Source organism: Hemiscyllium ocellatum, chromosome 29 (assembly GCF_020745735.1).
Source record: "Hemiscyllium ocellatum isolate sHemOce1 chromosome 29, sHemOce1.pat.X.cur, whole genome shotgun sequence".
In the NCBI taxonomy this organism is placed as follows: domain Eukaryota; kingdom Metazoa; phylum Chordata; class Chondrichthyes; order Orectolobiformes; family Hemiscylliidae; genus Hemiscyllium; species Hemiscyllium ocellatum.
In genome coordinates, this window is record NC_083429.1 from 54221635 (window position 1) to 54246267 (window position 24633).

Here is a 24633-nt window from a genome sequence, read left to right on the forward strand (position 1 = left end):
CCTCCCTCTCTGTCGCCTCACTGGCCTCTCTCCTCTCTCAGGTCACTCCCTCCCTCTCTCCTCCCTCTCTGTCGCCTCACTGGCCTCTCTCCTCCCTCAGGTCACTCCCTCCCTCTCTGTCGCCTCACTGGCCTCTCTCCTCTCTCAGGTCACTCCCTCCCTCTCTCCTCCCTCTCTGTCGCCTCACTGGCCTCTCTCCTCCCTCAGGTCACTCCCTCCCTCTCGCCTCCCTCTCTGTCGCCTCACTGGCCTCTCTCCTCCCTCAGGTCACTCCCTCCCTCTCTCCTCCCTCTCTGTCGCCTCACTGGCCTCTCTCCTCCCTCAGGTTACAGTGATCCTCATTCCTGTCATTGTTAACACCAGACCTAACCGTTCCAATGACAGCCTGTCGGACTGTGGATTCCACTTCAGCTCATTCTGAACTCTCGTCCATGTCCTAATCCACAGCCAGTCCCATCCCCCCACCACCCCTGTCCCAACTGACCTACACCAATCCCCAATTCAAGCTACATTATGATGTTCTCACTCTTCTCTTTTTAATCGTCCCTGGTACCTCCCCTCCTTATCACTATATTTCATTCACCCTCATAATCCTCTGAAACCTCCCAGTCCTGAAATTATTTAAATGGAAAGATTGTCAGAAGCTGTGGCTACCTGACCCCTGTGTTTTCAGTTAAAAATCACACAACACCAGGTTATAGTCCAATACCTAATGATAGTATCACCTGATGAAGGAGCGTCGCTCCGAAAGCTAGTGCTTCCAATTAAACCTGTTGGACTATAACCTGGTGTTGTGTGATTTTTAACTTTGTACACCCCAGTCCAACACGGCATCTCCAAATCCTGTGTTTTCAAGTTCCCTCCATAAACCCATCCTCTAAGGATGTTTCTTAAAACCGACCTCTTTGAATGTAGTTTTGTTTAATCCCCAGGGAGGGATTAGACAGCCAGGGCTGACAAAGGAAGTCAGAAAAAGAGGGATCCTATAAAGTGGCCAAGAGCAGTGAGAAATCAGAAGATTGGGAAGGCTACAAAAACAGAGGATAACAAAGAGAGAAATAAGGAAGGAGAGAATCAAATATGAAGGTAGGCTCGCCAGTAATATCAGAAATGAAAGTAAAAGTTTCTTTCAATACATAAGAAACAAACGACAAGCAAAAGTAGACATTGGGCCACTTCAAACTGATGCTGGAAGCCTAGTGATGGGAGATAAGGAAATAGCAGGAGAACTTAACAAGTACTTTGCGTCAGTCTTCACAGTGGAAGACATGAGTAATATCCCAACAATTAAAGGGAGTCAGGGGGCTGAGTTGAGATTGGTTGCCATTACAAAAGAAAAAGTGCTAGAAAAGCTAAAAGGTCTTAAAATTGATAAATCTCCTGGCCCCGATGGGCTACATCCTAAAGTTCTGAGAGAGGTGGCTAAGGAAATGGCGGAGGCATTGGTTGAGATCTTTCAAAAGTCACTGGAGTCAGGGAAAGTCCCGGATGATTGGGAGATCGCTGTTGTAACCCCCTTGTTCAAGAAAGGATCAAGGCAAAAGATGGAAAATTATAGGTCAATTAGCCGAACCTCGGTTGTTGGTAAAATTTTAGAATCCATCGTTAAGGATGAGGTTTCTAAATTCTTGGAAAAGCAGAGTCTGATTAGAACAAGTCAACATGGATTTAGTAAGGGGAGGTCGTGTCTGACAAACCTGTTGGAATTCTTTGAAGAGGTAACAAATAGGTTAGACCAGGGAAACCCAGTGGATGTGGTCTATCTAGACTTCCAAAACGCCTTTGATAAGGTGCCACATGGGAGGCTGCTGAGCAAGGTGAGGGCCCATGGTGTTCGAGGTGAGCTGCTGGGATGGATTGAGGATTGGCTGTCTGACAGAAGGCAGAGAGTTGGGATAAAAGGTTCTTTTTTGGAATGGCAGCCGGTGACAAGCGGTGTCCCGCAGGGTTCAGAGTTGGGGCCGCAGCTGTTCACATTATATATTAATGATCTGGATGAAGGGACAGGGGGCATTCTCGCGAAGTTTGCGGATGATACGAAGTTAGGTGGACAGGCAGGTAGTACTGAGGAAGTGGGGAGGCTGCAGAAGGATCTAGACAGTTTGGGAGAGTGGTCCAGGAAATGGCTGATGGAATACAATGTGAGCAAATGTGAGGTCTTGCATTTTGGAAAAAAAGAATAAAAGCATAGACTACTTTCTAAACGGTGAGAAAATTCGTAAAGCCAAAGTACAAAGGGATCTGGGAGTGCTAGTTGAGGATTCTCTAAAGGTAAACATGCAGGTTAAGTCTGTGATTAAAAAAGCGAATGCAATGTTGTCATTTATCTCAAGAGGGTTGGAATGTAAAAGCACCGTTGTGCTACTGAGACATTATAAAGCTCTGGTTAGGCCCCATTTGGAGTACTGTGTCCAGTTTTGGTCCCCACACCTCAGGAAGGACATACTGGCACTGGAATGTGTCCAGGGGAGATTCACACGGATGATCCCTGGAATGGTTGGTCTAACATAGAGGAACGGCTGAGGATCCTGGGATTGTATTCATTGGAGTTTAGAAGATTGAGGGGAGACTTAACAGAAACTTACAAGATAATACATGGCTTAGAAAGGGTGGACGCTAGGAAATTGTTTCCATCAGGCGAGGAGACTAGGACCCATGGACACAGCCTTAGAATTAGAGGGGGTCAATTCAGAACAGAAATGCAGAGACATTTCTTCAGCCAGAGAGTGGTGGGCCTATGGAATTCATTGCCGCAGAGTACAGTGGAGGCCGGGACGCTAAATGTCTTCAAGGCAGAGATTGATAAATTCTTGATATCACAAGGCATTAAAGGCTACGGGGAGAATGCTGGTAAGTGGAGTTGAAATGCCCATCAGCCATGATTGAATGGTGGAGAGGACTCGATGGGCCGAATGGCCTTACTTCCACTCCTATGTCTTATGGTCTTATGTTTAACTGCCCTGAAAATTGTCCACTGACTCCTTCAATGGTTATTGTCAAATTTTGAAAATGTGTTGCTGGTTAAAGCACAGCAGGTTAGGCAGCATCCAAGGAATAGGAAATTCGACGTTTCGGGCATAAGCCCTTCATCAGGATTCCTGATGAAGGGCTTATGCCCGAAACGTCGAATTTCCTATTCCTTGGATGCTGCCTAACCTGCGGTGCTTTAACCAGCAACACATTTTCAGCTGTGATCTCCAGCATCTGCAGACCTCATTTTTTACTTATTGTCAAATTTCGTTTAGTCATGCTCCTTTGAAGAGGCTTTGGAGGTCTTGCCGTGTTCAATGTGCAATATAAATGCAAGTTATTATTGAACTGAATGAAGTCTTATTGTTCCTGAAATATGATTTGATTGCACTTGTAATCTAAACTGTATCACCCTAATTCAATAGATGATCAGCTTTAACAAACATCTCTGCAAGAGTCAGGTCTGTGGGGTGATGTGAAGAAAATGAGTAAAACAGAAGAATTTTTACAACGGTTTGATTTTTGGCACCAGAATTAAAATGCTCACACACTCTTTAAGTTGTGATACCATTTCAGTCACGTGGGGCTCTGCACGGTGTCCAGACCACTTCACAGAAAATAACAATTGACTAGCGAGGTATGTCTTATTACAATGATGGTTACATATCAAAAACAGTTCAACATTTGCAAAACTTTAAGATATTGTTAAGTTGTGGAAGAGGTTATGGAAATGTGTTAAAATCAAACAGAGAAATGCAGATACTGCAGATGTGATACAACAACAGAAATTACTGGAGAAACTCAGCAGGTCTAGCAGCATCTGTGGAGACATAACAGGGACAACATCTTGAGTCTGTTCCAGAGAAGGGTCACTGGACCTGAAACACTAACTCTGCTTTCTCTTCATAGATCCTGCCAGACCTGAATTTCTGTCTTTGTTTCAGATTTTCAGTATCCACAGTTCTGCTTTATTTTAGATATTTATTACAGTAACTATTACATTCATTATCAACACTACATTCCACAAGCACATCAATGTCTGGGCCAGCACTTTACAAAGAGTGGACCATACTTCAGTAGAGTGTCATGCTTCAGGAGGTCTAAGGTAAGATGGAGAATGAGATGGTGAGACGGTGAGTGTATCTCTACAAGGTTTACTGATGTACTGACCACACAATGTAACATATTTTATGGATGTTTGCCGACAACACACCACTAATTAATGCATGCACGCAGTACCCGATACACTGTTTCATTAAAATAGTATTGTTGGTTATTTGTAAATATTTGTAACTGGTTTTAGACGAGATCTCACTGCTAATGTGTTTTGTAGATCACTGGTCAATGCAGAGACAACGCAAGTATCTTTGTGTGCAACAGGTTTATTTACAAGAGTTTTAAAATATCTCAGTAACCTAAAATGTCTGCACAGGCTCAGGTTCTAGAAGTTTCTTTGGTGTCTGTTTAGTTTGCTCCCAGTCCACACGAAGGCTTAACCAATCAAGTTTGGTGAGCATAGATTAGTTAGCGTATTCACATGATCAGGCACAATACCATTGAGTACTACATATGAACTTTGACTTGCATTGAAAATAAATCATTGACATTTGAATGAAATAGTAGTGTCAGAGAAATATCTGAGCTGAAAATGTCAAATACACATCCTCCTGCTGCCACCTTACCCCAGCACTGTGGCACATCTCATCAGCACTTCTGCTCAAACTCATCTCAAGCATCTCCTGTTGTCCTATGGTTTCGATCAATACTAGTTCTCCAGCACAAGGTACCCAGCGAGAACTTTTCACACTGGATTCTGCACATGCCACAATCACACTCACCAAAAATTACACTCACACCAAAACCAGTCAATAGACCAAAACTGGTCATTCACAAAAAGTCATGCATCCACACTCAGAAAAAACCACACATGCAGCAAACAGGCACACACACCAGACCCATAGAACTCTCTCCCTGGTTTTACTGAGTGGCTTGAATGAGACTGGATTATAAATATATATTTTAAATACAAATTGAGAGTACAATGTCAGTGTACAGTGTTTTAATCAGGTTCAGTGAAAGCACAGAACCATCATTCCCACATCTCTGAGTTTCTACAGCCACCCCCAGCACCTATTCCCCACAAACAGATTGATCAGAACCAAGAGATTCAGGGAGGGATCCAGTGAGGACTGGAGGATTATTTCAGAAGGGACGGAGGGTTAAAAGATTTTGGGATTATGGGATGAATAACAGACAGAGCTCAGTAAGACTCATGGGACAGAAAGATAAAATTCTCAATAATTAAAACATGGTACAGAACTATTCCATTCATAATTAGTAACTGTCCCTCCAAATTGCAAATTAAATACAGAACATTTGAAAGTGCAGAGCACAATTATAAAATGCACAATTAATAAAAAGGTTCATATATAACTGATAGGATTTGATCATCCTTCAAGCCTATTGTTTAAGTTCTGACGAATACAGAAACAATCAGGAGGATGATGAGCACAGCTATGGCAACAGACAGCAGCACAGTAATCACCACCATCGCCCCACTCCGTCCCGAGAAACCAACATCAATGTTATTGAAATCCATCGCTGTGGAAGGAAAACACGTCAATAAATTAACAACAACCTCTTCCTCATGGCATCCACCATTCACACAGCCCTTACACACTCACTGTTCACACTCCCTCTACACAGCCCTTACACACTCACGGTTCACACTCCTTCACACAGCCCTTACACAGTCACTGTTCACACTCCCTCTACACATCCCTTACACACTCACTGTTCACGCTCCATTTCACACAGCCCTTACACACTCACTGTTCACACTCCCTCTACACATCCCTTACACACTCACTGTTCACACTCCATCCACACATCCCTTGCACACACTCTGTTCACACTCCATTCACACATCCCTTACACACTCACTGTTCACACTCCCTCTACACATCCCTTACACACTCACTGTTCACACTCCCTCTACACAGCCCTTACACACTCACGGTTCACACTCCTTCACACAGCCCTTACACAGTCACTGTTCACACTCCCTCTACACAGCCCTTACACACTCACTGTTCACACTCCCTCTACACATCCCTAACACACTCACTGTTCACACTCCATCCACACATCCCTTGCACACACACTGTTCACACTCCATTCACACATCCCTTGCACACTCACTGTTCACACTCCATCCACACATCCCTTGCACACTCACTGTTCACACTTCATTCACACAGCCCTTACACACTCACTGTTCACAGCCCAATCCACACATCCCTTACACATTAGCTGTTGACATTCCCTGAGGTCAGGATGTGGGTTGGGGAGGGTACAGATGTGGGTGGGAAGAGGGATAGTGAGAGAGATGGGGGTGAGGATGGGGGGTGTGGCTGGGCTGTGAGCACAGCTGACCCTCAGCACCTACCAGGACTCAGTGACTTCATGTATCAGCTGAAATCTTACACAGCATGATCCCAGCCGTGTTCACCAAGGGGTGGGGGGGAGCGAAAGAGGGGTCTGGGGTCTTACTTTTGGAGATTATGGAGTCTGGATGAGTGGATGGGAATGTCAGACACAGCATCAACACTCCAGCCTGGCTCTTGGGCTGTGAAACTCCCCATAGTCAAGCAGCACCCTGGCACACAGTGTTGGGTGGGGGTGGGTACAGGGAGAGTCCTGGGGTGGGGCAAGTGGGTGAACTGGGTAGCTCCTCTCCAATGTCATGCACAGTCTCAAATACAAGGTGACCATTGGGAAGAATACTCACGTGAGATGGTAGTGACGCTGAGGGGGTTACTTTCCTCATTGCCGATACGATAAACCACACTGCAGCGAAACAGAACACAGCACAGGTTAAACCCAGCCAGGGAGTGAGGGTGAGATAGAGAAAACAGAGGGAGACAGACAACCAAACTGACACAAAGAGACAAAGAGAGAGAGAGAGACTGACTGAAAGGTAAAGAGAAAGAGAGATAGAAAGAGTGTGAGACAGACAATGACAGATGGAGGGATAGAGAGGAAGTGAGAGGGAGACAATCAGAGAGAGATGGAGCAAGATATGAATAAAGAGAAAGTGACAAAGAGACAGAGAAAGAGAGAGATGATGAGATAGATAGAACAAAGCAATCCTGTTGAACCTAGCAGGAGCAGTGGTTCAGAGACAGACAGCTAATTCACAAGACTTTCAGGGAGCAGTCAATGGTCCTGTTTGTGGCTAGATCAAGTTGATTGTATTTTGAACCCAGCCAGAGATTTTTGGGAGCAGTAGCCCTTTGAGCTTTCTGTCAGTAATGTGTGTGAGCTCAAACCCCACTTTTCCACTCAAGGAGAGCTCCTGAAGAGGATTTCAGACTCCACCTCATTGTCTCCTGCAAAGGGAATTCAACCAGCTACAACTGCTCCAGAAACTGCCCCAATGCCAACAGCTTATATCTGCACAATAACCTCAGGGGCTCCAGCTCCATATACTACAATCATGATTCAGAGTCAGAGACTCAGAGATGTACAGCACGGAAACAGACCCTTTGGTCCAACTCATCCATGCCGACCAGATATCCTAATCTCATCTCGTCCCATTTGCCAGCACTTGACCCATATCCCTCCAAACCCTTCCTATTCATATACTCATCCAGATGCCTTTTAAATGTTGTAATTGTACCAGCCTCCACCACTTCCTCTGGCAGCTCATTCCATACACGTACCACCCTCTGCGTGAAAACATTTCCCCTTAGGTCTCTTTTATATATTTCCCCTCTCAACCTAAACCTATGCCCTCTAGTTCTGGATTTGCAGACCCCAAGGAAAAGACTTTGTCTATTTATCCTATCCATGCTCCTCATGATTTTATAAACCTCTATAAGGTCACCCCTCAGCCTCCAATGCTCCAGGGGAAACTGCCCCAGCCTGTTCAGCCTCTCCCTGTAGCTCAAACCCTCCAACCCTGGCAACATCCTTATAAATCTTTTCTGAACCCTTTCAAGTTTCACAACATCCTTGTAAATCTCCCTTTCTCCTGAGTTTTAACTGTGGCCTGACCAAAGTCCTTTTACATGAACATTTTGCAGAGTTTTCAGTTTTGCTGTTTATCCTCAGGCTTATATTTGTTAGTTTTGGAGGAAGTAATGTTATATTTATTTGCAATTTGTTGATAATCTTTGCACCTTTGTTGAGTAAGTTTTATTTGTAATAAACCAGATTTTTGATAAACCTCTTTCTTGACTGACTTGTATGGAACCTAGAATCCTTGCAGTGTGGAAGCAGGCCATTCAGTCCATCAAGTTCTCATTGACCCTCCAAAAAGCATCCCACACGCGCACACACACACACACACACACATTCCCCACCCTGGACTCTAACCTTTTAACCCTACATTCCCCATGGCTAATCCACCCTAACCTGCATATCTTTGGATTGTGGGAAGAAACCCACAAAGACACGGGGAGACTGTACAAACTCCACACGGTTGCCTGAGGCTGGAATTGAACCTGAGTCTCTAGTGCTGTGAGGTAGTAGTGCTAACCACTGAGCCACCTTGTCCACCTCAAAATATGTAGGCCATCATCCCTGGGTGGTGTCGAACCATCGACCTTCTGGTTAATAGCTGTAAGCACTGACCCATTACACCACAGACACTGGCATTAACTAGATAGTTATGTGGTGTTATGACTCATAAAGGAGTTCTGGGAGCCACTTGATACAGCTGAGCAAGATGAGAGGTCAGGGAAGATCTCGAGGGCTGTGCTAGCTTGGTGAAGCTAGCTAGCTGTGAAAAGCTGGGACTGTGTCTGTCAGTAATTGCTGCAGTGTAGTGTCCAGAGGAATGTAATCCCAGGAAAGGAAGGGAACCAATCAAACCAGCAACAGCCATGGAGACAGTCCATGACAGAGTGGAACTGCATGGAATTTTGAATCCAAGCCATCAACGGTAAACAATTGTGAAGTTTTAATGGGATTTGATGACCCACTGTGTCACTAATGTCTGGCAGGATTACTGAGATATTGATGAGACCTGTCTTGGCTATTTAATGTGTTTTGTGGGGCGTTTGATCACAGTTGATTCCTCATACTTACCTCCCATTGGTTGAGGGTGTTAGAATAGAAATCATATCCATCTCAAAGGACAAGGGTAGCAGATAAATGGGAACATCACCACCTGCAAGATCCCCTCTGAGCCACTCCGCATCCCGACTTGGAAATATAAGGGTGTTGCTTCACTGTCACTGGGTCAAAATCCTGGAATTCCCTCCCGACTAGCATTGTGAATCTACATTTGTACCAAATACTGCAGCTTATTGAGAAAGCAGCTCACCAACATCCTCTCGGGGGGGCAACTAGGGATAAGCAATAAATGCTGGGCCCAGTTGGCGACACCCATTTCCCGCAAGTGAATAAAAACGTTATATTTATTCATTGTAGATTGTATTACTGTTCAAACTTTGTAGAATACAGTTTATCGTTGTTTGTTCAAATCTGTGGAATCTTGCGTCTTTATTTTGTCATTAATTCTCCTTACCTTCTGTCTACCGTCTGCTAGTCCCTCACTAGATCATAACATAAATTCGGCAATGTAATCCACAATTATAACGAGAGTGAGAGAGGACAGAGAAAGAGCAGAATGAGAGAGATGGAGAGCGAGAGGGAGCAAGGAAGAGAAAGAAAACAGAGAGAGAGAGAGAGAGAGAAAACAGTAACGGGGGAATGTTTCTGGAGAGGTAGCAATTAATGGTGAGGGGATGGTGAAAGTGGAGGTTTGTGGGGAGTGGGGAGTATACGCTAGGGAGAGGATGACAAGGAGGATGTGAAGGGGAGTAGAGTAAGAAAGTTTTAAACTAAGGATTGACTTGTCCCAGGTGGAAATGACAGAAATGTTTGAAACACAAGGTTTTCATTTTGAGGAGTGGTCTGAATGATCTCCAAAATGATGAAAGATTTTGATTTCATGGAGCCAAGATATCCTGGGTATTCAGGAAGGGCAAAGCCAGAACATGGAAAGCACTCCCGCAGGAGTGGGTGAAGCAGGTGATTAGATGTACTGAGGGGGAACACTAGACAGACTAGTGGTGCCATCACTCACCTGTCAATCAAAGACCCATGTTCTGGGGACCCTGGTTCACACCTTGCAGTAGCACATGGTGGAATTGGGAATCCAATAAAAATCTGGGATTTGGAATCGATTGGTGACGATTCTTATATAATCCCATCTGGTTCACTAATGCCTCTTAGTGCAAGAAACTACTGGTCTACGTGTGACTCCAGACTCTAAACCATCCTCTGGGGAATGAGGAATGGTCATTAGCAAGTGTCACCCGCATCCCATGATGAATTCAGAGCAACAACAAGAGCTGAGAAGTGGGTTAGTAGAGGAGTGGGCAGAGGCTGAATGGCCTGTTGCTGACAGTCTGTCCTGTGTAATCCTGCCCCCTCTGTCTCAGACAGGGGACCGCGTTTGCCCGGTGTTAATGCTGTGGATTCTGATACTCACTTGTATTCTGTGCCCGGTCTGAGATTTGTCAATTGGTAACCCAAGTTCAATGTTTGTCGAACATCATTAGCATCAGACACGATACTGATCAGCCCCCGTTTGAATCGACAGATTGGGTTCACAAAATTTTTCTGTCCCGGTCCTGCAGGAGAATATGAACAAATGGTCTGAATGGGAGAGTGAGGCAGGAACACAGTGTGGAGTGTACCTGGAGGATTGAGCAGAGGTCAGACATACCTGGGCCTCCTGTCGCGTCTGTAACATTGACCATCACTTGCTGATTCGAGAACATACATGGTGGCAGGTTCACAATGGCTGATAGTGAACGGACACCTCCAACAATACCATTGTTAGCTTGGTTCGCCAAAGAAATATTAAAAGCTGTTAATACAAAAAGCCAAAGTGAGTTTCAAAACGACTGAACAAACCTCTGGCTCCTTTGACAGGTCTCATTAAATTGCTCCAGTCTCTGGTCTCCAGACAAACAGGACTGGCTTGTGGAAGGCTTTCTAATAAAATCTTGTGAAGTGATTCAAACCATTTATAAAATTTGGAGGAGGTGTCAATGTCTTACACAGTGACCTCCTGAGTCACATGCCTATGTAAACATGTCACACTGTAATCACAACCTCTCTGGCACCTCCTGAGCCTGCAGTGTCAGTTTGAACCTTTCCAGAAGGTGGAATGAGGCTGTTCTTTCAATCTCACTGGCTCAGTAATCCAGGGGTCACAGGTTCAAAGCTCACCGCGTCAGCTGGGTGAATGTGAACTGAATTAAACAATACAGAAAATAAAGATGGCCTCAACCACGGTGACAATGAAACTAACAGCAACTATTATTGAAACCTCATCTAGATCACCGATGTCCTTTAGGAAATTAAATCTGCCATCCTTACCTGGCCTGGTCTACATGTGACTCCAGACCCACAGCGACGTCGTTGACTCCGAGTTGTCCTACAGAGGCACTCAGTTCAGGGTCAGTCAGAGATGGCCAAAGATGTTGGTCTTGCCAGTGATGCCAAAACCCCACATAAGAAATCTTTTAAAACTCTCAATCCTTTTTGTAACATTCAGTTACATCAAGGCTGTTTTGTATGTGAACTTCAGAGCCTGATTGACTCCATCACTTTAATCCCTTTCCCCATCAAAATCTCAGAACTCAAATGTTCAGGTACTTCCCCGCTCCCCCCAAACGTCCAGCAGATGGGCTTTTATGGAGGAAACATGTCATGACTTTTATTGCCTGAGGCAGGGACAAACGTGAAGGTTCTTCCCCATTGATCAGACCCTCAACCACAAACCCCTCCCACCTCCCACCTTCTCCCGCCCCCTTGCACCACACAAATCCATCTCTCCCAACAACGCCTATAACCAGTTCCAAACTTTCAATTCGAATGTAGTTCCTGAACGAGTTCACTTCTGTGTAATAATAATGTCAAATTATTTATCAGAATAAAGATGAATTGGACAATGATAGGTACGTTCTAGTTAACCTGCTCAGAGATGTTATTACAGCCTCTGGAGCAGATGGGACTCGAACCCAGGCCTCCTGTACCTGAGGATGTATCTGTCGAGCTGACCGAGTTTACAATGCACAATGACAGAGCACTCATCCACAATCAGATGCTGTAAAAGCAATGATTAGATTGAGCTGAGGGGATAATTAAAATCCCTGGTAATCCCTGATAATTCCTGGTAATATCTGATCTTTTAGCTCTCTCTTGTGGTAGGACAGGTTAAAAGCACCTGGAAGCTACTAATTTTACAGATTTGGCATTTGTTCCTGAATATCCTGAAGAATGTTATTACCAAAGGATGATTTTTGAGCAGCTGTCCTTCTATAGGATCCTGGAACTTCCTTCATGACAACATTGTAGGTAATCCTCCGTCAACGATACTCAGTAACAGCAGTGTGTACTATCTACAAGAAACCTTTAGACAGCACCTTCCAAACACACAACCAATTCCATCTAGAAAGACAAGGGCAGCAGGTATGTGGGAACATCAACCCCTGCAAGTTCCTCTCCAAGCCATTCCCCATTCCAACTTGGAAATATATCACTGCCATTCCTTCAGTGTCGCTGGGTTCAAATCCTGGATCTCCCTCCCTAAGGGCATTGAGGGTTTACCTACAGCACATGGACATCAGTGGTCCCAGAAGACAGCTCACCCCATCTTCTCGAGGGGCAACCAATAATGGGTGATATAATGTAAGTAACAAAGCAGCTAATTTACACACAGCGAGATGCTGATGCTTTGTTTTGGTGATGTTGTGAGAGGGACAATTATTAACCAGGAACTGGCCAGGATTTTCTTGTGGCCCGTGTGACTGCTATTCCTGAGCAGTCAGCAGAGGGCGCTCAAATCCCATTCTCTATCAAAACCCATGTTCCTCCCTCAATATCAGAAAGACCAGACAGGGAGGGGGGGAGAGGGAGGGGGGGAAAGAGGGGGAGGGGGGGAATGGAGGGTGGAGATAGAGGGGGAGGGGGGGAATGGAGGGTGGAGATAGAGGGGGAGGGGGGGAATGGAGGGTGGAGATAGAGGGGGGAGAGAGAGGGGGGAGAGGGAGGGGGGGAATGGAGGGTGGAGATAGAGGGGGAGGGGGGGAATGGAGGGTGGAGATAGAGGGGGGAGAGAGAGGGGGGAGAGGGAGGGGGGAAATGGAGGGTGGAGATAGAGGGGGAGGGGGGGAATGGAGGGTGGAGATAGAGGGGGGAGAGAGAGGGGGGAGAGGGAGGGGGGAAATGGAGGGTGGAGATAGAGGGGGGAGAGAGGGGGGAAATGGAGGGTGGAGATAGAGGGGGAGGGGGGAGAGAGGGGGGAGAGGGAGGGGGGAAATGGAGGGTGGAGATAGAGGGGGAGGGGGAGGGGGGAAATGGAGGGTGGAGATAGAGGGGGGGGGGAGAGAGGGGAGGGGGAGGGAGGGGGCAGAGAGGGAGGGGGCGAGGGGGAGAGAAGGGGTGGGAGGGGGGAGAGGGGAGGGGAGCAGAAGAGAGCAGGGGATTGAAGGATGACAAGAGAGAGAGGGGATAGGGAGAGAAAAGGGAGGGGGATGGCAAGAGGGGGACAGGGAGGGAGAAGGGGACAGTGGGAGGGGGAGAGAGAGGGATGGGGAGAAAGGGAGTGGGAGGGTGAGATGGGAGGGGAGGAGGAGAGAGGGAATGTGGGAGAGGAGGGGAATTGTAGAGAGTAGGGGAGGGGGAGTGTGGAGGGACATGACAGGAGGGGCGAGAAGAGAAGGGGCGAGGGCAGGGGGTGAGAGAGGGTAGAAAGGGGGAAGGGAAAAGAGGGGGGAGTGGGGGGAAGAAAGGGGGTGAGATGGGTAGAGAAGGGGAGAGGAGGGGGAGGGGGAGAACGGGGGAGAGAAAGAAAGGGTGAGTGTGAGAGATGGAACAGAGAGGGGGGGAAATGGGGAGAGTGGGGGGAGGGGAGAGGAAAAGGGGGTAGAGTGGGGGGAGGGGAGAGAGGGATATGGGGAGGGGGAGTGAGTAGATGGCAGCGAGTGAGGGAGAGGGGAAGGGGAGAGGGGGAGAGGGGAAGGGGAGAGAGTGAAGGGGAGAGGGGGAGAGGGGAAGGGGAGAGGGGAGAGAGAGATCATAGAGTCCCTACAGTGTGGAAACAGGCCCTTCGGCCCAACAAGTCCACACCGACCTGCCAAAGAGTAACCCACCCAGACCCATTCCCCTCTCCTATTACTCTACCATTACCTCTGACTAATGCACTAACCTACACATCTCTGAACACTACGGGGTAATTTAGCATTTTCTGGATTGGTGGTGCTAATTCACCCAACCGGCACTTCTTTGGATTATGGGAGGAATCCGGAGCACCCAGAGGAGACCCGCGCAGACTCCACACAGACAGTCACCCAAGGGTGGGATCACACCTGGGTCATGGCCTGGGAGTCATCAAAGCAGTGACTTAAAATGACATCCTCCTACAGAAAAAGTCAAGTAAAACTGAATGGAGTTTCAAACAAATATCAGGAAAATGTCAAGAAGTAATCAGAAAAGATCAATAAGGTCAATAAAAAAACACTCCTGAAGGAAGGGGGAAGGAGAGAGGGAGGGAGGGAGGGTTATAGAGAGAGAGAGAGCAAGGAGAGGTGGATATGGGAACATGAAAGGGAGAGAGGAAAGACAGAGAAAAAATAAATCGAGAGGTGCGAAAGAGAGGCCCGATCTAAACCGGACCCCACAGAAAAACAGAGGGAGATCGAGAAAGGAACAGTAGAATCAGAGCGATAGAAAAACAAGTGAGAGAAAGGGAGGGACAAGATGAAAGACATTTGGACAAACAGAGAGAGGAGATTCTCCTCAGAGTCAGTAAACCTTAGTGACTGTGAGTAAACTTACTTCCAGCGTCAGTGAAGGAGCTGAGAGCCAGGAGGATGAGGAGTTTCATGTTGAGGCTGAGCTGAGAGGTTTCTGTGAAGGGACACTGACTGTCTCCCAACTCCTGCTTCAGCCACACAGTGAGCCGAGGAAACCTTTGCCAGCAGCTCTCTGCCCTGCTCCAGCCAATCAGCAGGCTGCCCCAAAACAGGGCGAACAGGTTCAACGGGAACTGTTCATCTCCTGAGCGAGAGTCCACACCCAAGTCCCAGGAACCTGCCACAGCCTTTACCAACACTGTCATTCCACACACTGCCCTGGCCCAGAGTAAATCAGCCAGTTGCATTCCTGATGAAGGGCTTATGCTCGAAACGTCGAATTCTCTATTCCTGAGATGCTGCCTAACCTGCTGTGCTTTGACCAGCAACACATTTGCAGCTGTGATCTCCAGCATCTGCAGACCTCATTTTTTAAATCAGCCAGTTACCTACCACCTTTCACATCCTCAGGAGGTTCCCAAATGGTTTCACTGCCCAATAAGCCGCGGATGCTGGAGTGTTGTTAACGTGGCTGACAATTTGCAAACTCACTCAAAAAGCACAAGAGAAAATCAACAGCTTGTGTACAGAGAGAAACAGAGTTCATGTTTGAACCCAGTGACCTGAGAACTTGCGAGATAATAAGGCCTGGATCTAATAGCAGTGCAGCACTCCCTCAGCACTGACCCTCCGACAGTGCCCACTCCCTCAGCACTGACCCTCCGACAGTGCCCACTCCCTCAGCACTAATCCTCCAACAGTGCAGCACTCCATCAGTACTGACCCTCCGACAGTGCGGCACTCCCTCAGTACTGACCCTCCGACAGTGTGGCACTCCCTCAGCACTGACCCTCCAACAGTGCGGCACTCCCTCAGTACTGATCCTCCGACAGTGTGGCACTCCCTCAGCACTAACCCTCCAACAGTGCAGCACTCTGTCAGCACTGACCCTCTGACAGTGCGGCACTCCCTCAGCACTGACCCCCCAACAGTGCGGTGCTCCCTCAGTATTGACCCTCTGACAGTGCAGCACTCCCTCAGCACTGACCCTCTGACAGTGCGGCACTCCCTCAGCACTGACCCTCCGATAATGCGGCACTCCCTCAGCACTGACCCTCCGATAATGCAGCACTCCCTCAGCACTGACCCTCCGACAGTGCAGCACTCCCTCGACACTGACCCTCTGACAGTGCGGCACTCCCTCAGCACTGACCCTTTGCTCCTCTGACACTCCCTCAGCACTGACCCTCCGACAGTGTGGCACTCCCTCAGTACTGACCCTCCGACAGTGTGGCACTCCCTCAGTACTGACCCTCCGACAGTGCAGCACTCCCTCGACACTGACCCTCTGACAGTGCGGCACTCCCTCAGCACTGACCCTTTGCTCCTCTGACACTCCCTCAGCACTGACCCTCCGACAGTGCGGCACTCCCTCAGTACTGACCCTCCGACAGTGTGGCACTCCCTCAGCACTGACCTTCCAACAGTGCGGCACTCCCTCAGTACTGACCCTCCGACAGTGTGGCACTCCCTCAGCACTAACCCTCCAACAGTGCAGCACTCTGTCAGCACTGACCCTCTGACAGTGCGGCACTCCCTCAGCACTGACCCTCCGACAGTGTGGCACTCCCTCAGCACTGACCCTCCAACAGTGCGACATTCCATCAGCACTGACCCTCCAACAGTGCGACACTCCCTCAGCACTGACTCTCCAACAGTACGGCACTCCCTCAGCACTGACTCTCTGACAGTGCGGCACTCCCTCAGCACTGACCCTCTGACAGTGCGACGCTCCCTCAGCATTGACCCTCTGACAGTGCGGCGCTCCCTCAACACTGACCCTCCGACAGTGCGGCACTCCCTCAGCGCTGACCCTCTGACAGTGTGGTGCTCCCTCAGCACTGACTCTCTGACAGTGCGGCACTCCCTCAGCACTGACCATCTGACAGTGCGGCACTCCCTCAGCACTGACCCTCTGACAGTGCGGCACTCCCTCAGCGCTGACCCTCTGACAGTGTGGTGCTCCCTCAGCACTGACTCTCTGACAGTGTGGCACTCCCTCAGCACTGACCCTCTGACAGTGCAGCACTCCCTCGGCACTGACCCTCTGACAGTGCGGCACTCCCTCAGCACTGACTCTCTGACAGTGCAGCACTCCCTCGGCACTGACCCTCTGACAGTGTGGCACTCCCTCAGCACTGACCCTCTGGTGGTTGATTAAATGAAATGGAATTCTGTCATTCCCCTCCCCAAATCCCTCACTCCCTCGATGGTGGCTCTAACTTAAGTTGCTAAGGCTCCAAGTTCTGGATTTTATCCATCAATATCTCTTTGCCTCTCTCTCTCTCTCCAGCTTCAGATTCGCCTTAAAACCAATATTTTTGACCATGTTGTTGCTCATCTCTCCGTGCGAAAGATCCCATGGAATTTATTGGAAGAGAGTTGAGGAACTTTCCTCAGGGTGCTGCAGAAACATTACCCCATGACCACTATTTTCAGAAACAGACAATCTGCTTGTTGTCACAACCTTGTTTGTGGGATCGTGCTGTGCACTAAATTGGTTTCCCTGTTTTCTTCAGGTACAATACTGACCAGAAACCTCTTCATTGGCTGGAATGTGTTTTGTTGTCAAATTTTCTTTGATATTCTCTTCAAAGAGGCACGCTGGGAGGTTTCACTGTGTCACGTGTTCGGTCTCAGCAGGTTTTATCTTTTTGAGGTAAACAGAGATATCCATCAAGATTCCAAGGACCCGCCACTGCTTCACCTAAATGGCCACTCGCCAGCTCTCGGTGTGTCCAGGCTCTTCAACCTCAGTGGTATGACAGTTACAAAGCTGATCCTGGCCTGACCCAGGACACACACAACACACACACACAAAACACACACACAACATGCGCACACACAACATGCACACAACACACACAACACGCACACACACAGCATGCACACAAAACACACACAACATGCACACACAACATACACAACACGCACACACAAAACACACACACAACATGCATACACAAAACATACACAGCATGCACACACAAAACATACACAACATGCACACAAAAAACACACACACAATGTGCATACACAAAACATACACAACATGCACACACAAAACATACACACAACATGCACACACAAAACACACACAACATGCACACACAAAACATACACAACATGCACACAAACAACACATACAACATGCACACAAAACACACACACAACATGCACACACAACATACACAATATGCACACACATAACACACGACACGCACACACAACACATACAACATGCACACAAAACACACACAACATGCACACAAAACACACACACAACATGCACACACACAACACACACAACATGCACACACACAACATGCACACAAAACATACACAACATGCACACACAAAACACACACATGCACACACACAACATGCACACACAACACACACAACACGCACACACAGCATGCACAACACGCACACACAACATACATACACAAAACATACACAACATGCACACACAAAACATACACAACATGCACACACAACACACACAACATGCACACACAAAACACACACACGTGATACACAAAACATACACAACATGCACACACAAAACGTACACAACATGCACACAAACAACACACACAACATGCACACATAATACACACAATATGCACACACATAACATACACAACATGCACACACAACACTCACAACATGCACACAAAACACACACACATGCACACACAAAACACACACACAACATGCACACACAACATACACAACACACACATACGCAACACGCACACACACAACACAGACAACATGCACACACAAAACACACACACAACATGCACACACAAAACATACACAACATGCACACACAAAACACACACACAACATGCATACACAAAACATACACAACATGCATACACAAAACACACACAACATGCACACACAAAACACACACAACGTGCATACACAAAACATACACAACATGCACACAAAACACACACACAACATGCACACAAAACACACACACAACATACACACACAATATGCACATACATAACATTCACAACACGTACACACAACACTCAAAACATGCACACAAAACACACACACAACATGCACACACACAACACATACACGCAACATGCACACACACAACATGCACACACAACACACACAACACGCACACACACAGCATGCACAAAAAACACACACACAACATGCACACACAACATACACATATGCAACAGGCACACACACAACATGCACACACAAAACACACACACAACATGCCCACACAAAACATACACAACATGCACACACAAAACACACACAACATGCACACATAAAACACACACAACATGCACACATAAAACACACACAACATGCACACAAAAACAAACACACAACATGCACACACAAAACATACACAACATGCACACATAAAACATACACAACATGCACACACAAAACAGACACAACACGCACACACAAACAACACACACAACATGCACACACAAAACACACACACAACATGCACACACAAAACACACACACAACATGCACACACACAACATACACACACAAAACATACACAACATGCACACACAAAACATACACACAACATGCACACACAAAACACACACACAACATGCACACACACAACATACACAACATGCACACACAACACGTACACAACGCACACATCACACACACACACAAAAAACTCGTAGACAACACACAAAACACATACACAACACACACAACATGCACACAACATGTGCACAACACACATAGAGCATGCACACACACGTGCACAACACACACATGAACACAACATGTGAAGGATGCACATAGTAACACAATATACATGACATAAATAACACATGTATACACTACACATGATCAACACAACATGCACAGATGACAAACATACACAACACACACAACTCGCACCCAGCACGTACACACGACATGTAGATATAACACACATACAACATACACATGATGGGGAGGCACTAACCTGGTGGTGTTATCGCTAAACTATTAATCCAGAGACCCAGGTGATGTTCTGGGGACCCAGGTTCGAATCCCAACAAGACAGGTGGTGGAATTTGAATTCAATAAAATAAATCTGGAATTGAGAATTACTGATGGCCATGAGGTCATTGTCAATTATCAGAAAAACCCATCGGGTTCACTAATGTCCTTTAGGGAAGGAAATCATCAATCTCACCCTGTCTACATGTGACTCTAGACCCACAGCAATGGGGTTGACTCTCAATTACCCTCCGAAACGGCTGAGCAAACTACTCAGTTGTACCAATCGCTATAAAGTCTCAAAGTAATGAAACTGGGCAGATCAGTTGGCATCAACCTTGACACCGGAAAAGACGATGGCAGCAACAGCCCTGTCTGACCCTGCATAGTTCTCCTCTGGGGGTGAGTGCCAACACTGGGAGAGCTCTCTCACAGACTAATCAAGCAACTGCCTGACGTGGAATCATACCTAACTAGACAATGTCCCAGACACCACCATCAATTGGATACGTCCTGTCCCACCGGCAAGGCAGACTCAGCAGAGGAGACGGCACCGTGGGATACAGTCGGGAGGGAGTTACCCTCAGGATCCTCAATGTTCACTCTGAACCCCATAAAGTCTCGGAGTTTCAGATTAAACGCGGGTAAGGAAACCTCCTGCTGATCACCACGTACCGTCCTCACTCGGCTGATGAATCGGTACCCCTCCATGTGGAACAACACTTTGAGGAAGCACTGAGGATGGCAAGGGGACAAACTATACTCTGGGTGGGGGGATCTCAATGTCCATCACCGGGAGGGGCTCGGCAGCAGCATTACTGATCGAGCTGGTCGGGTCCCAAAGGACATCGCTGCCAGACTGGGTCTGTGGCAGGTGGAGAGGGAACCAACAAGAGGGAAACACATCCCTGCCCCCATCCTCACCAATCTGCCGGCTACAGTGTATCTGTCCATGACAGTACCGGTAAGAGTGACAGGAAAATCGATCATCATCAGGATGATGATGAAGGGCTTTTGCCCGAAACATCGATTTTCCTGCTCCTCGGATGCTGCCTGACCTGCTGTGCTTTTCCAGCACCACTCTGATCTAAACTCTGATTTCTAGCATGTGCAGTCCTCAGTTTTGCCTAGTATCAGTAAGAGTGACCATCGCACAGTCCTTGTAGAGACAAAGTCTCACCTTCATGTTGAGAAAGTTTCCATCGTGTTGTGTGACACTATCACTGTGCTGAATGGGACAGACTTCAAACAGATCCAGCAACTCATGACCATGGACCCATGAGGCACTGAGGCCCATTGGCAGCAGCAGGACTGTACTCCAGCACAACCTCATGGTCCTGTATACCCCCCACTCAACCATGACCATCAAGACAGGGGATCCATCCAGGGTCAATGGAGAGTGTAGGAGGGTATACCAGGGGCAGCACCGGGCAAACCTGAAGATGAGGTGTCAACCTGGTGAGGCTAACAGGGCGGCACGGTGGCACTGTGGTTAGCACTGCTGCCTCACAGCACCAGAGACCTGGGTTCAATTCCTGACTCAGGCGACTGACTGTGTGGAGTTTGCACGTTCTCCCCGTGTCTGCGTGGGTTTCCTCCGGGTGCTCCGGTTTCCTCCCACAGTCATAAAGATGTGCGGGTCAGGTGAATTGGCCATGCTAAATTGCCCGTAGTGTTAGGTAAGGGGTAAATGTAGGGGTATGGGTGGGTTGCGCTTCGGCGGGTCGGTGTGGACTTGTTGGGCCGAAGGGCCTGTTTCCACACTGTAAGTCTAAGTCTAAGTCTAAGACCGCTCGCCAAACAGTATAGCAGTGGAGGGTACTTGGAATCTTGATGGATTCTTCTGTTTACCTCAACAAGATAAAACCTACTTAGACCGAACAGGTGACACGGTGAAACCTCCCAGCATGCCTCTTTGAAGAAATGTCAAGCAGTAAGTGACAGACAGAGCTAAGCGATCCCACCCTAACGGAGCAGATCTAAGCTCTGCAGTCCTACCACATCCAGGCGTGAAATGGTGATGGACAATTAAAGAACTCACAGGAGGAGGGGGCTCCCCATCCTCAGTGATAGAAGAGCCCAGCATATCCATGTAAAAGCAATCTTCAGCCTGAAATGCCGAGTGGATGATCCATCTCAGCCTCCTCCAGTGGTCCCCAGCATCACAGATACCAGTCTTCAGTCAATTCGATTCACTCCACGTGATATCAAGAAATGGCTGCAGACACTGGATACTGCAAAAATTGTGGGCCCTGAGAACATTCCAGCAATAGTACTAGAGACATGTTCTCCCGAATTTGCCACTCCCCTAGCCAAACTCTTCCTAACAGTTACAGCACTGACATTTGCCCAGTAATGTGGAAAATTCTTCCTCCGCTACATTGATAGCCATGACCAGGGCCTCCAAGCCCTCCGGTTTTTCCTCTCCCGACGTCCCCAACAGTACCCTTCCACTGACACTCTCATTCGTTTGGCCGAACTGGTCCTCACCCTTAACAATTTCTCCTTCGAATCCTCCCACTTCCTCCAGACTAAAGGGGTAGCCATGGGCCCACGTATGGGCCCAGCTATGCCTGTCTCTTTGTTGGCTACGTAGAACAGTTGATCTTCCGTAATTACACCGGCACCACTCCCCACCTCTTCCTCCGCGACATTGATGACTGCATTGGCAACACCTCGTGCTCCCACGAGGAGGTTGAGCAATTCATCAACTTCATCAACACATTCCACCCTGACCTTAAATTTACCTGGACCATCTCTGACACCTCCCTCCCCTTCCTGGACCTCTCCATCTCCATTAATGACGACTGACTTGACACTGACATTTTTTACAAACCCACTGACTCCCACAGCTACCTGGATTACACCTCTTCCCACCCTATCTCCTGCAAAAATGCCATCCCGTATTCCCAATTCCTCCGCCTCCGCTGTATCTGCTCCCAGGAGGACCAGTTCCACCACAGAACACACCAGATGGCCTCCTTCTTTAGAGACCACAATTTCCCTTCCCACGTGGTTAAAGATCCCTTCAACATATCTTGTCCACATCCCGCACCTCCGCCCTCAGACCCCACCCTCCAACCGTAACAAGGACAGAATGCCCCTGGTGCTCATCCTCCACTCTACCAACCTTTGCATAAACCAAATCATCTGCGGACATTTCCGCCACCTCCAAAAAGACCCCACCATCAGGGATATATTTCCCTCCCCATCCCTTTCCGCCTTCCGCAAAGACCGTTCCCTGCGTGATACCTGGTCAGGTCCACGCCCCCCTACGTCCCACCCTCCCATCCTGGCACCTTCCCCTGCCACCGCAGGAACTGTAAAACCTGTGCCCACACCTCCTCCTTCACCTCTATCCAAGGCCCCAAAGGAGCCTTCCACATCCATCAAAGTTTTACCTGCACATCCACTAATATCATTTATTGTATCCGTTGCTCCCGATGCGGTCTCCTCTACATTGGGGAGACTGGACGCCTCCTAGCAAAGCGCTTTAGGGAACATCTCCGGGACACCCGCACCAATCAACCACACCGCCTTGTGGCCCAACATTTCAACTCCCCCTCCCACTCTGCCGAGGACATGGAGGTCCTGGGCCTCCTTCACCGCCGCTCCCTCACTACCAAACACCTGGAGGAAGAACGCCTCATCTTCCGCCTTGGAACACTTCAACCCCAGGGCATCAATGTGGACTTCAACAGTTTCCTCATTTCCCCTTCCCCCACCTCACCCTAGTTCCAAACTTCCAGCTCAGCACTCTCCCCATGACTTGTCCGGACTTGTCCTACCTGCCTATCTTCCTTTCCACCTATCCACTCCACCCTCTCCTCCCTGATCTATCACCTTCATCCCCTCCCCACTCACCCATTGTACTCTATGCTACTCTCTCCCCACCCCCACCCTCCTCTAGCTTATCTCTCCACGCTTCAGGCTCACTGCCTTTATTCCTGATGAAGGGCTTTTGCCCGAAATGTCGATTTTCCTGCTCCTCGGATGCTGCCTGAACTGCTGTGCTTTTCCAGCACCACTCTAGTCCGAAATCTGGTTTCCAGCATCTGCAGTCATTGTTTTTACCCTTTGTGGAAAATTGCCCAGGTATGTCCTGTACATAAAAACCAGGACAAATCCAACCCGGCCAGTTACCACCCCGTCAGTCTCCTCTCGATCCTCAGTAAAGTAATGGAAGGTGTCATCAACTGTGTTATCACGCAGCTCCTGCTCAGTAATAACCTCGGCGACTGACTGTGTGGAGTTTGCACGTTCTCCCCGTGTCTGCGTGGGTTTCCTCCGGGTGCTCCGGTTTCCTCCCACAGTCACAAAGATGTGCGGGTCAGGTGAATTGGCCATGCTAAATTGCCCATAGTGTTAGGTAAGGGGTAAATGTAGGGGTATGGGTGGGTTGCGCTTCGGCGGGTCGGTGTGGACTTGTTGGGCCGAAGGGCCTGTTTCCACACTGTAAGTAATCTAATCTAATCTAAACCTGCTCAGTGACGCCCAGTTTGGGTTCCCCCAGGGTCACGCAACTCCTAACCTCATTACAGCCTTGGGTCAAACAAGGACAAAAGAGCTGAATTCCAGAGGTGAGGGGAGAGGGACAGCCCTGAACATCAAGGCTTCATTCAACCGAGTGGGGCATTAAGGAGCCCGAGCAACACTGGAATCAATGGGCATTGGGGGGCAAACTCTCCGCTGGTTAAGAGTCATACCTGGCACATAG

The 24633-nt window shown here is 48.1% G+C and overlaps 1 protein-coding gene across 1 annotated transcript; it reads right to left on the reverse strand.

The window, feature by feature from the left end:
- Positions 1–4336: 4336 nt before the first annotated feature.
- Positions 4337–15130, reverse strand: upk2 (uroplakin 2). The gene is made up of 5 exons (XM_060846976.1): positions 14833–15130; positions 10712–10855; positions 10475–10616; positions 6761–6819; positions 4337–5571 (listed from the first exon to the last, which is right to left on the reverse strand). Exons 1-5 carry the CDS (start codon positions 15113–15115, stop codon positions 5438–5440), a joined length of 762 nt encoding a protein of 253 aa, XP_060702959.1. The 5' UTR covers positions 15116–15130; the 3' UTR covers positions 4337–5437.
- Between the last annotated feature and the right edge of the window lie 9503 nt (positions 15131–24633).